The 14,002-nt window shown below is 43.5% G+C and overlaps 1 protein-coding gene across 16 annotated transcripts in view; it reads right to left on the bottom strand.

Moving 5' to 3' along the window:
- Positions 1-14,002, bottom strand: part of nav3 (neuron navigator 3) — a 188,647-nt gene that overhangs the window by 23,771 nt on the left and 150,874 nt on the right. For 15 of the 16 annotated variants that reach the window (XM_086058357.1, XM_086058359.1, XM_086058349.1 and 12 more), the window contains 4 exons: positions 5,297-5,420; positions 3,548-3,848; positions 2,292-3,018; positions 365-793 (listed from right to left, as the gene is read on the bottom strand). In XM_086058357.1, the coding sequence (XP_085914483.1) occupies positions 365-793; positions 2,292-3,018; positions 3,548-3,848; positions 5,297-5,420 (1,581 nt within the window). The remainder of the gene's footprint in view (positions 1-364; positions 794-2,291; positions 3,019-3,547; positions 3,849-5,296; positions 5,421-14,002) is intronic. The other variant, XM_086058361.1, reaches the window with a different exon arrangement.

The raw sequence follows: 14,002 nt of genomic DNA, 5'->3' as shown, positions 1-14,002 counted from the left end.
TTCCCCTGAACACTTTTTGAAATGGATCTATCGTCGGCCATATGATTCTTCAAAATGGCCGATGCCAATATTCGTCAAAATGCTGAATATCGGCGCCGATAATCGGTCTATCCCTATTTTTAGACCAATTAAATGAAATTGGAAAATTCCCTGTGGCACACTTGATGATTTCTAGCACTGGTTGGGAATCACTATACTAGCCTAAACAATAATGCACACACCTTAAAGAAGTCAATTATTAATTTAAAGTGTGTAAACCATGCCTATATGTTTTGGTTTTGTCAATGTTAATTTGCATATATCTTCCATATTGTTGATGGCGGTTGTCACGTGCAACAATGCATATGATTCAGCCCAATCTTACCCCTCGGACAGGGTGGACTTGACACTGCCGGTTCTCGTAACCTTGGGCCCGTGGTGGCCCAGAGGCAGATCAATAGACTCTGAACTGGTGTGCAGACTGCTCATGCTTTGGCAGCTCAGCGTGTCCTTGCTGCCAGCGGACGAGCCACAGGCAGGCCAGGGGCGAGCGTTGGACGGCAGCGAGAGGCCAGAGGCCGGGCTGGAGGCCGGCGAGTCGCCGCACAGGAGGTCCGGGCCTTTGCCGTATAGCGGGCTGCTGCCGCCGCTCAGGCCGCCGGCGCTGCCCAGACTCCCTGTGCCGGAGGAGGGCGAGTCCAGACTGGCCTGCCTGGCCAGAGTACCGTGCGGGCTGCCCAGGATTGAGGGGCATTTGCTAGAGTCGGGCGTGCTCGGGGAGCTGGCCTTGCTGCTGGCTTTGGTGCCAAACAATCTGGGGGTAGATAGGTGGGTGTAGTCATTCAGAAAGGCTCAAACGGTCAGCGATGTGAATGCATATGCGGGCATCTTACTATAATGCCAAGAGCATATGAATTAGTAAGCACACTTCCCCCACTCCCACAGTCATACCTCCTCAACATAACTAACACACAATGACACGTCTGTTCTTGCTTTAAAAGAAGCCAATCTGGCCTGTCTGCGTCTTCATATGCTCACGCAGCCTGCTACTCAGCATGCGCCAAAGCAATCACAGCAAATAAACAGGTGACGCCACCTTGAGACCATCTTATAATGACATGCAGATGAAAAAGAAGCGGCTTGACACATCAGATGGGGCGGACATGTTCGGGCATGCATGTCGAGCGCCTGTTTGAAATGAGCAGAAGATCGGCGTTGTGAGAAAGTCCTGTCTGCTGTCTGCTCGCATCAAGGAAGCTTCGCCGGATACGTCTTCCTTGAATAAAAGCCCGCTCGTTCATCTTCGAGGTAACAATATATTTGATCGCATGTAAAGAAGAGGTCAATTTAACGGTCCTTTATGGCCGCTCTGCCATAAAATCCTCCTGTAAAGTTACTCAAATAGGATTGCCTTATGATATGTCTTTATATTGATTTTACTTGACTTCAATATTATATCCAGCCGTTCTGAAATGATATTAGATTGTTCACCTCAAATAATCTTATCACACCTGGAGGCATGCTGCAGTAACGCAGATACTTTTATCTGTGAATTGATCACTCAATTGACTGGAAAGTAACTGTGTTGTGAAAGGTTTGTCTCCACCAAGTCCCGGTGGAGGGTTTCCAGAAACTACCGCATACTAAGACGTAAGTAGGCATGGGCTCATATTAAATACTGACAGTATAAATGTGGGCAAAATATCCTGCTATCACTGTATTAAATTACATCTCTAAAATCACCTTTTGTTTTAAAATATCTGGGTAAATGAAGTTGTTTTTTTCAAATTCTTCCCATCACTGGTGGGCTATTTTGAGAACAGCCCAGTGTTTGGGATACTCATGTTGTCCTCGGGGCTAACTAATACCCGCTGGCACATTTATTTTAGAATTTTTTTTTAGGACATTGCACATCAATCATCAAAAAAGCATCCATGTTTGCAGCGTCTCTTTCATCTTGCTCCCTCCCTCCAACTTTCCCGTGCGTAACTGCTCACCACTCTCCTCACTGCTCACCGAAAAGGAGAACAATGTGAATTGGAAGCAATTAACTTCAGAGGCAGCTCGTTTACGCAACACAGTAAGCAGCCAATCATATTGCTTTGGTTAGACGTCCCGTCAAAACAGAAAAGAGCTCATTATTAGTGACAGCCAGTATTGGCGGTTATTGAAACCTTGATTTTTTTTAAAACCAGTAATAAGCCCATGTCTACATGTAAGTATACTTACATGCAAACTCATAACTGCACTGCTTGATGGAAACATGGATAAAGACAGAATGAGAGCGGTGAGGATGTTTTTGAGTGGCTGACCTGCGGAAGGTTGGGGAAGCAATATCAGGGTATTTGGAGCCAGGCTGCCTGAGACCTGTCTGGCCCGTTGAAGTGGATGTTGGACTGGACTTGGGCGAAGTGGACAATCCCGGATCTTGCTCCGTCACCGTCACTTTGTCCTTGTCCGTCTGGTTCATGTTGACGGGACTGGAGCGGTCCGAGCCCACCTTCCCGGCGTCCCTGCGCTTGGCTCCGGCCTGGTTGGCCGCCCCTCCGCCGGCGGACTTGCCGCTGACGTTGGAGTCGATGCTGCTGGAGCTGGAGCGGTGGCCGCCGCGCCCCGCCGCCACCCCACTGGACGATTTGGCCGGTCTGGGTAGTGAGCGGTACTGGAGGGACACTTTTGAACCCCCGCAACTGAGCAAGATGCCGTCGTCCTGAGGCTGGGAGCCATCCAGGCTGGTTTTACGCACACCACTGATGCCCGTGCCTTTGCCGAGGGTGGCCGATGATTTGGGTACCTTGCCCAGAGTGGCAGAACCACTAGTGAGCGTGGCACCACTGGAGGTGATTAGGGTCCCACTAGTACCAGGGATCTTCTTGAATCCAAAAGAACTCGTGGTAGGTGGGCGTCCAATACCAGATGGGGGTTTCTTGCCTTCATCTCCGCTGCTCTTACCAGCATCAGAGGGAGAGCGCTGGATGCCGGAAGAACCCTTGGAGGGCACCTTGCCTTTATCCGAAGCCTTGGCATCATCGCTCTTGGCTGTCAATTTGCATAAAGCGTATTTAGCACAAATCCAAAAACACCTCAGCAGATTTTTAGCCAGTACTTGTTTCTGTCAACTTGTGGCCAATAGCCAAAATACAAAACTTGCTGAATTGTCTCAAAACTTACACGCAATGGAAAACTCTACTGGGGCCAAGGTTGAACACAAACATACAGATATGAAAAGTCTACACACCCCTGTTCAATTGTTTTGAGAAACAAATAAGACCAATAAATTGTGATTCATTTAGGACTTGTTTCAACCTATGCAAAATATATTAATTTCAACTGAGATAATGTGGTTGCAAAAGTGTGCATACCCTCATAATGGGATGTGGCTGTGGATTGAGAGTCAACCAATCACACTCAAGCTCATGTTAAACGAGTAAGGCAACACTTGCTTCCATTTAAAGTGCCTCTGATAAACCCCAAATAAAGTTCAGCTGTTCTAGTATGCTTCCTGTCTCTCAAATAAAACTACATAGAAAGAAAAGTAGTATATCCCACATGATAATGTGTCATTTACCTGCTGTTTTGTGTGACGCCGTGGTACTTTTCGTCCTGGGCGACGTGATGCCAACCTGGGCCGTCATGCCCCTTCTCAGTGAGCCAGTCTGGGATATCTGTGCCAACGCCTTCTGACCCGCGTCCTCGTACTGGCCCTGGGCTTGAGACGAGGACGACGAGGACTGCTTCCAGCGGGAGGAGCCGGCGTTGGGGTCCATGCTGGCGTTGAGTTCCTCCTCCACCTTCTTCAGGTCCTCAGCTCCAACCCAGCTGCTGCTCACCTCCTGATCGGCATCCTTGGACTTACTGGATCTCTGGGACTGTAGCAGGGAAGTGCAAAAATTAACACAAAGCTCTGACAGAAAAAGAATAAAGCCATGAAATGCTGAGGTGGAAAATGCCCTAGTGCACATACATTATTAAGTGTCCTTGAAAGCACCAGTGATGGCATTTGCTTGGTAGTTCTTCTAAATCATGTGATATTTTCTGCATTCATTTGCCCATTTCTCCGCTGGTTTTTTATTATTATTATTAAAACGTATTTTAAATTAATTGCTCTACTCGCGGCACTTTTATCACTCAAAAGAACGTCTCTGAATTTTTGAATTTTTTTATTTTTATGGAATAACTTGATCGTGACTTTTCCTTTCTACTCTCTAATGTGGCTACAACTTAACAGTGTATCAGACCGCGTGGAATCACACAACATGACAGCGCTCCCAATAAAGGCACACACAGACAAAGGCAAGATAGTATAAAATAATTTAAATAAAATCAATTTTGGGACATTTCAAATAGATTCTGAATCGTAATAAATGAGAATCGATTTTTTTGGCACACCCCTAATATATATATATATATATATATATATATATATATACACACACACACACACACACACACACACACACACACACACACACACACACACACCCACACCCACACCAAACACCCACACCCACACCCACACCCACACCCACACCCACACCCACACCTTTACTTTTGCTAGTTGAGCTGACCATACAGTACAAAGGTACAAATGGGTTATGGTCAATTTGGTATATGTAGTAAGACTCAAACCATAATTCAATTATCATCTGTTACGGTAATACATTAAGGCTCAATAGCTAAAAGGAATTAGAAGTGTGACTCAAATACTGAGTGAGTAAAAGCAACATATTCTTAGATGAAGTACAAACTTCTTCCTGTGAATTATTCATCCACCATGCCGAAAACATAAGGTAGGTAGGTCGGCAACGCAACGCAAACAAAGAAGAAGCGAGGTGTGAAGTCAAAGCTATCTTTGGACCGACCAGATCTCCTCCTTTGGGATGCTCGTGCACAAACACACCTACATAAACAAACACACAAGTGAGATCACCAGTAGCCTTTCCTTGACAGATGGCCATGCGGTCTCCCTAGCAACACCGTAGTCTCTTCAATGAGGGGTAAGAAAGACTTGGCAGAATAGAGCAACAAAAAGACAACAACAAAAAACCTCTGAGGAGAGCAGGAAGGCGGCATCTTATTCCCTCAGCTGCACACAAACACTTTTTGTATTTGTTAGCTATTTTCAGTTGGGTTTTCATCATTGCGGGTGGATGATTGATAAGCAAAAGTTTGGATGCATGTGTCACAAATATAAATATACAGATAACACCATGTCATCTTGTCATGGCGATGACATTTAGCGTAATCTCGTGTGGTAATTATTATAAATGGGATGCAGTGCATATTGGTAGCATGTTGCGCAAATGTCAGCTCTCACCTGGGCGCCCTTGCTTTTGCGTGATGAGCCGACGGCCGAGTAGGCGGGCGTGTTCAGATCGTCGGTGCTGATGTTGTCCAAGGTGTCGCTCAGGCCGCTGCTCACCGAGCTGCTGTCGTCCCAGCTGCCGGGAGGAGGAGGAGGAGGAGGAGGAGGAGGAGGAGGAGGAGGAGGAGGAGGAGGAGGAGGAGGAGGAGGAGGAGGAGGAGGAGGAATTGAGAATATTTACTGATTGTTAAATAAAATGACATCTTCCAGAGAGCTTCCTTTTTTTCTCTCTCTCTCACAAGCAAATGGTTACCATGGCAATGACATCAGAACCTTTATGAATGTTGTGAGAGGACTGCAATGATTTGCTATCCAGATTTTTGCCAAAATATAATCAGGCGCAGAGCATTTCTTGCTGTACACAAACTAAACTAAAAAATGACAATACAAGCAAAATATGACCAAATGATATTAACAAAGACTTACATTTACTTTACTACACGGCTCTCCCAATAACTCCCAATAAATTAGGGGATTTTCAGCGTGGCTGTCGTCAAACACGCCCCCTGACATTCAAAAATGAGTTCAAAGAAAAGAAAACAACTTCCAGAAAAGTAATTACACAGTGCAGACAAGTCAATTCAGGCTTTCCATCTACAACTGATCAGAGACTGACGATGGAAGTGGAAGACTGAGAATAAGACAATAATTGCTTCTTTTTTTCTTTTTTTTAAGGGGAGAGAATGTGGTGGGTGAGGAATGAGAATGAGGAAGATTGTTGGACAGTCAAGCATTCATTGTCTACATACTTTTAATAAATCTGTGAATTCAGAACCTGAAAATAAGTAATAATGGCAAATGTAGCATATAGCAAGTTGACATCAGTAAATAGTTGTCGTGCAGACACTTTAATACCATTGACTGACAGGCTTATGAATCATAACAGTCTATGATGGAGCCAATTATAGGCTAAGGAACCATATTTGGCAACAAAGGTCAAAATGGAAATGCAGTAGAAACATAGCCAATCCCCAAATTAAGGTAATGGTAATAGCCATCCATTTTTCTATACAAGTGTTGTAATGTCAGTGCAATTTTTTGTTATTATCATTTTGTCCCAAATTTTTTTTTTGTTCCACAGCAAAAAATGTGTTTGTTTTTGTGTGTGTGAGAATTTGGTACAGACAATGGTGGGGACCAGTGGCTTTTGGGTCTTTCATCACTGCCTGGCCTATGTCTCTTTTAAAGACATCCCTTCATCTATCTCAACACTTGAGTTGCAAAGAAGCCTTTACTCAGAACAGAGGCGACGGCCATATTGAAGTGCACTCTGACTCGTCCTCCTCTGACTTCAAAGTGTGATTGACACAAAAGGCCAGATGGGGCCAAATGTACTGCCCCAATTCGACATGGATCAGTCCAGCGTGACTTGGTTTGCCAAGAGAAGACAACAAAACATGCAGCATCGTTTTTGCCGAGCTCTTTTTGGAATCCCTTTATGGTGCTTCAAGCGCAAAAGTACCTCAAGGAAAGATAAAAGTCATGAGATGATCGCGACAGGGCTGAGTGGAACAGAGTGATTAATATACTTTTTACCCCCAACATAACAATAGTTTGACTCTCTCTCCATGGGTGGTCTCGCTCATACAAAGCCCAAATTTTTTTTTTCTACAGCGTAGTTTCCACAGTTGGTAATGTGATTAAAAAGCACATCATGGCTAAATGCTGCTTGATTAACATAACGAGTCACGGTGAATGGCCCTCACAGTCATAATTTAGGCAAAGTTAAAGGCTTTCACTCCACATTCTTGGAATTCACATTGTGCAAGCTAATTTATGTTAATTAGCTAACTGCAGTTACCGCGGGGACAAACAAATAAATACAAATAAATAAATATTTGGAACTTTCAGATATATGCATAATGTTTGTATTGGGGTTCGTTCTTTGAGACAGTTATGTAACCGATTGCATAACCACATTTGTGAACAATATTTGACTGTAATCAAAATACTGATCGCGATACAGATGACTCTTTTTGTAACGTATTTGTGTAAAAAGAAGCCTGACACTGCTGAGGAATAACAACATCCTCGCTCTCTGTCTGACAAAACACACGAAAAAATGTCAGGCACCCTCCCGAGAGACCCACCCGTTGGAGCAAACGGGCTGAATATTTCATAGTCCAACTCCCGGGATCAGCTAAGGTGGTTGTGACAGAATGGCATCGCTTCATCAAGCGCCTTCCCCCTTCAGACCCGCACGCTTTTCGGAAGCAACGTCACCACAAGCAAACTCGATAACCTGCCGGCGAGGGCGAGACTTCTGTGTCATTGCCTACGAGCTAGCAATATCCAGAGGAAACGCTGCAGAGGAGATTAGCTTCAGGTGTGCAAAGAGTGCGTTCAATCCACATGTGAAGACTTTCATCAGAAGAAAAACAAGGCCCTCATAGTGCAATTTTATTTTATTCAGTGTGCGACAGGGTGAAGGCTTCAATTAGGAGGATGTCAGCACGGTAAAGACTAAAATAAATGAAGTCCCCGCATGTCCATTTGCCGATTCAATTCCAAAGCCTTGATTTCCACACGGCGCCTGCATATAAACCTCTCTGCACCCCGCCAATGCATCGCCTCGCCGCGATGCCACTCAGCCATGCAAACGTTATCTCATGCAATATTCAGCCAGTTGAGTTCGGTCCTTACAGCAGGCAGCTTGCCCGGGATGAAGAAAAACGCTATTAACAGCACAAACAAAGGCCAACAGTGATGATTACACCCGATCATGAAGATAATTGAGGTTTTCTGTTTTTTAGGAGGAGCTCAATAAATATTTGAAATGGAAGAGAGGACAAAATATGACCATATTGTGCGCAGTTTGGAACATGTAAGAACAAAGGAGAATCAAAAAACTGTTTTATTTGATCTTCTGCCTCAAAAGTCGTTTTCTGTTTAGCTCTGAAAACCTTCAGGGGCAACATTACAATAAACAGACTCCAAATTAACACAAAAGTGAGAAAACAATTGGAGATTTTGTGATTAACAGTAAATTGGAGACTGCTTGTTGGTATTTAAAAGGAATAGATACCACTTTTTTTCCCAGAGGAATACCAGTATGACGCCTCAATTCTTGAGTAGTCCCCAATACCAATACTAAGTACCGATACCACTAGAACCTTTCATACATACAATTTTCATACAGTATATCCCAATGTTGCATTTATATGGCAATTTTAATGGAACATTTCTATTCGATTCTATTGTCTATCGTAACAAATGAAAAAGCATCACAGTAACCATATATTCAAAGTCAAAGCCTGTTCATAGGCTTGACATTATCTTTTGAAATATACACTCATCTTGACATCAATTTATTTATTGTCTTACAGCTCATGCACTTCTTTAGTTGAGATGCAATCTGCATTTCTCTGCCTTGACAGGTGGCACGGTATGACAAAGTTAAATCTAGTTTTAATCCAATCTTTTCTTCACTTCATGGAAAAGTATAAGCACATTAGATAAGCCCATGCCTGCTGTCTGCGCACGCTCACTTCAATTATTTAAATGCATCGCACGTTAAGTGGATGATTAGGTTTTTGGGGCTTGATGTGAGCGAAGTGGACCGCTGTCTATAGCAGTAAAACTCCGCAGTTGCAACCTTCTGCATTCTCAGGTGGAATTCAATTATCTCTCCAAGGTGTAGGAATACACCAAAAGGAACATTTTAGGAACAATTTGACACTGTCGGCCCTCCTGTCCTACCATGAGATTACATGCAAAAGTTGCAGACAGGGAGATGGACAGCAAGGATCCCCAACAGGATACAGAAGGGAGCGGCATTGACAACAGACATGACAGGAATCACGTCCCATAGAGCTGGGGTGCAACTTGGCATGCGGATTAAAGCGGCAAGAAGAAAAAAGAAAAGAATGAAAGAAGAATGAATTGGCAGAGAGTTTCAGGTAATCAGCTACAGTGGGCTGGCTGCGGATAACAGAGAGAGCACTTTTGATCTGGTTAGGCCAAAATGTGGCAGAACTAAGACTTGCAAAAACTGACTTTTTAATTTTTGTTTCACGAAAAACATTTTTTGTGTGCGTACAAACATTACATGTGGATGCTTGGTTCAAATACGGAGGACAAATGAGACACTAATTATAGCCACTTGGAGCTCAAGTCTGGACACGCACACACATGCACACACATGCACACACATGCACTCACATGTACACACATAAACAGTACTCTTTAATATAAACGGGAAGCTCACATCCTCATTTGCCCGCACCGTAATCCGATTTAATGCCGCTGAGCCTGTGCAATTATTCTTCAGAGAAGCCAAAGAAGGATGCAAAAGGACTTCACACTTCCTTTTTAACAGCTGCCAAAGAAGCAAAGCTAGACTCCACTTGCTCCCTGACAAAAGTGATAAAGAGCAAAACACAAACACATTAAGGAGCATCAATGTGCTGTCTACAGATTCCCGAAAGGGGGGTGGGGTCTACCTGTGCTGTCAACTCACCTCTAATGACGAACCCGTCCTGATCCCGTCACGCAAGAATCACGCCAGAGAAGGCTCCAAGCTGTGAATCGAGCGCGAGTCCGGGGAGGGAATGGGAACAAGAAGAAGAAAGGACTACCTCACTGTTCCACTTTCACCCCCTGCAACTCCTTCCCTCCCCTCCCCTCCCTCCTCCGCCGCCGCCATCCTTCCTTCCCCAACCCGGGACGGGCCCGCCAGCCCCTTGGAGGCGCAATCAGACGTGCTGGCAGCGGCGCGTTGGCGCGGGTTAATTAAGTGAGGATGATTATGTGGAATTGAGCCAAAGGAAGGCGGATGACAGCGACCCCGCTGACTGCGCGTCGTCTTTTTGCCAAACGCCTCTGACTGGAAGTGATCTGATGCATAATGAGTGAGGCTCGACTGATTCATCTTGGGACATTATTCATGAGCCCCTCTTTGGTGCACTGAGAGGGTTAATGGTGCCAGTGCAGCTTCTTTTCTAAACAACGATCGTTAATGACAATATCTGGAGATGCAAATAGCTTCATATGCTGTCCAAAATGACATCAATAATCAGTCTAATTAAATTCTCCTGAGCAACGAGTCAATCAAATAAAGGAGCAGGGTGACCTTGTCTTTCAGGGCGGCTAAAAAGCTTTCTGCTGCAATGCAGACCGAGACGTCAACAAAATATTGAGCTGTCCAATGGCAAGCGAGCATGCAAAAACACTGACATGACAACTTTCTACCCAAAAATACAATACCATAAAAACCCAGCTTCAACAATAGACCTTTTCATATGACTTTTCTGGGTACTTCCAGGTGGCAGAACGCAAGTGACTATTGCCGACCTGAACTGAAAACAATGACAGAAACTATGAGAAGGATAAATTTAGCGACTGGGAGAGAAGAAAGGTAAAACCATTCAAGCCATTCAGCCTCTCCTCAATCTCTCTGTTTTGGCCAAATGACGTGAAAGGATTTGTCCATTAGAGGTGCCATCGGCCACTTGGAAGAAAGTGTGATGTCATGACGAAAATGTCTCTACCACACAATACTAACACGATACTGCTCACTTTGGCAGTGCAGATGAAGGGACGGCTCGGGGCGTAGCAGGGGTTTGAGGGTCAGGCAACCTTCTGTCCACCCTCTTTGTGGCAGACCACTTGGCACCTTCCCCTACAAAACAAACTCCTTTATCTTTCTGGGATTAGAGCTCTACGACTTGCTGAATGGCAGCACCGCATTGGTGGCCAGGTTTAAGTGTGACCACCGGGGAGCTTGCTTGGCGTGTGCTTTGAATAACCAATGAGCAGCCAGCTAGAGCGGACCGTCTCCGTAGAAAAAGTACTTCACCAAAGTGGGAAGTATGAAAGTGGGATTAAAATACATTGTTGTGACCCTTTCAAGTGCGGTCTATGCACAGTTAGAGATAACGCATGATTACCTGATCTGAACAGGAATGCATCACAAGTGCAATGAGAACTCATATTAAACCCGGAAAAAGAGAATCCAGTCGTCGTATTATAGTATGAATTTTTCATGATTATTATTTGGAAGGGAGAAAATGACATGCTAGTGTCTCATGAAGTCGTGTATCTGTATTGTAAACTCAGTTCTTTACTATACTACACACATTTTTACAGGCGTTTACTCTATGGATTACAGATGATAAAAATAGAAATCTATAGCTCAATGTTGATTTAATTGAGGAAACGATAGACAGCTACAGAAATGCGACCATTAAACAAACGTCATCATTCAACAAGATTAGCTTGAACAGTAAAGTGAATTTGTGAGGACAGGATGCTCATGTTCCGAGAGTGATTATTAAGGTCCTTGGGGTGATGAATGGAGTCAAATCTTTAATCGAATGAATTGAAAGAGCTGCAGCAGGGAGCACTTTCATCCATTTATCCTAACAGCTGTCTTGGAAATCGAAAGAAGTCTGCAGTTCATCTTCACCATGGCAACCTAAACAGCACTTCATCGTCAAGTCTTACATCTACTGGACATGACCACTGCATTATAAAGACATGTCTTAAGCACATGCCTGATTGACTTCAGGGGACTAAGGATGTTTTAATACCATCTTATGTCACTTTAACTTGACTCATCACCACATTTCCCATAAATCACACTGAGTCAGACCAGAGACTGCTGAATTTTTAATACTACAGTAGGTACTGCTACCATGAGATATAGTATGTCATAAGTCAGAATTGGCTTTTGTCTTAATACCAAATAGATTTCTACATTGCGTTCACTGCCCATTTAGCTGTTAATGCGGCATGTGCAGACATCCATCTTCCCCTATCGCAAATGATGAAAACGATTCCGGAGTGGAGTGCCAACAAATCACAAGTGGAGGAAATCTCAAGCCTTTTTGAATAAATAGATGCTTGATGAGTAAGTGTTGATATGGGACAGTGTTGCGTCATAGAGTACACGCACCTGCTCCAGTGAGGAGCCCCTTTGCATCAACACAAGGCACAGCTGGCGACTCCAATCGAGGATGCAACTTCCTCCAATTATCATCACCATTTGCAAAATTTGGAATTTGTTTGGAAAAAGAAACAAAGAAACTCAGAACTTGAGAAAAACAGAAAACTGCCGTTTTAGGTGCGACATGAGAGAAATACACCCCCCCATGTGGCACTACATGTGAACTTAAACGCCGCCGCCGATGTTGAGGGAAAGAGGCTCGTCACCCAAATCTCCTCGCCTGCTTACGTATCACCTCGACTGTCAGCGCTCTGCACAGTGACAGTCGTGATCCTTCTTAGTAACACGTGCACACAGCCATGCTTTAAAAAAAAAAATCCACAAATATGCTCCATTTATCTCTGCTGAGTACAAGGAGCTACAGTCAGCGGCAAAAATGCTCGTGAGTGCATTCTACAGTTTAAAGACACCAGTAACAACTGCAAGTGCATACGCGGGACGTAAATCAAGTTTGTGAATCTCAATCTCTGTTTTAGTTCACCTCAAAGACAAGACAAGGCAGCTATATTTACATAATTAAAAGTATTTATAAAAAAAGGTGCATTAGAGGATTCATTTGACCCGAAATTAATCTTGTTGGATGTTCACTTGTGCATTCACACTACACTGGGCAAAACATCTGATTTGACTCATGCTAAGGTTATAAAATAAAAATAAAAAACAGATTTGATTCACTTCAGCCTAATGAACAACAGAAGCGAGGCAGCAAGCAATGATTTAGTCACAGATGGTCTTAGTCACCTGCGTGGCCACCAGTCGTTATTTAAGGATTTAAAAAAATAGTGTGAAGCATAATGAGCCTCAAGGGAGCAAAGTTTATCCACACTCTATTGCTGCCAGAGTGTGTGTGAGTTTATATTTGTGTGTATGTGTGTTTGCATGATTCTTGATCATAATGGCGAAAAACAAACAAACAAGGAACAACAGTGGGGAAGCAGCTTTGAAAACACTTCAATGCTCAGCAATTCTTTTTCTTTTAGTGATTAAACAGGAATTACAGCATTGTGCCGGATAAACAAATATTTAGCGCTACGCAGCATTTATTATCAAGCTATCACTCAAACGCAGCTTGAACTTTAAAAGCATTGCCGTAAATCACAGTTCCCCCCCCCCCCCCCCCCCGCCCAGCAAAGTAATGTGGCGTTCTCTCAGAATCAGAACAGAGCACATATTTGTGCTGTAGAAAAGCAAATTCTTAAGTGAATTTCAAACCATTTGGTATAAAGCTCTTTCTTCTGGTAAAGTTTCTGTTCAAATGTGGATTTATCTATTATTTATTCAGGAAAATAAGGAAAGGAAAATAATGTGATTTGGGTTGAATCTGAGGCAAATGCTGTTCAAATTTATATTTTCAGCTCAAACTTGTGATAAAACCACTTACTAGCAGTTGCATGGAATAATGTTTTTTTTCCCGCATTTGTGACAACATATATAACAACCATTTACAATAGGGATGTTAAATAGCACTTTTTTTTCAGACTAATACCAGTACGAGTACTCAACTCTTGAGTAGTCTCCAATACCAAGTACTGATACCACTAGTACTTTTGATACATACAAAAACAATGACAGGTAATTTTAAAGAAAGACATATACATCCTAAATATAGCAGTTTTCCTTCAAATTGCATGAAATTAATGTCAATTTTCTATTTTTCCCATTTCTATAGTTCCTGATTGCTAAACGGCTGCCGTCGTGAGTACGATACCTTG

This window comes from Leptonotus elevatus, chromosome 17 (assembly GCF_054856555.1).
Source record: "Leptonotus elevatus isolate MCC_2025b chromosome 17, RoL_Lele_1.0, whole genome shotgun sequence".
Taxonomy (NCBI): Eukaryota; Metazoa; Chordata; class Actinopteri; order Syngnathiformes; family Syngnathidae; genus Leptonotus; species Leptonotus elevatus.
This window is presented reverse-complemented; position numbering and strand designations above follow the sequence as displayed.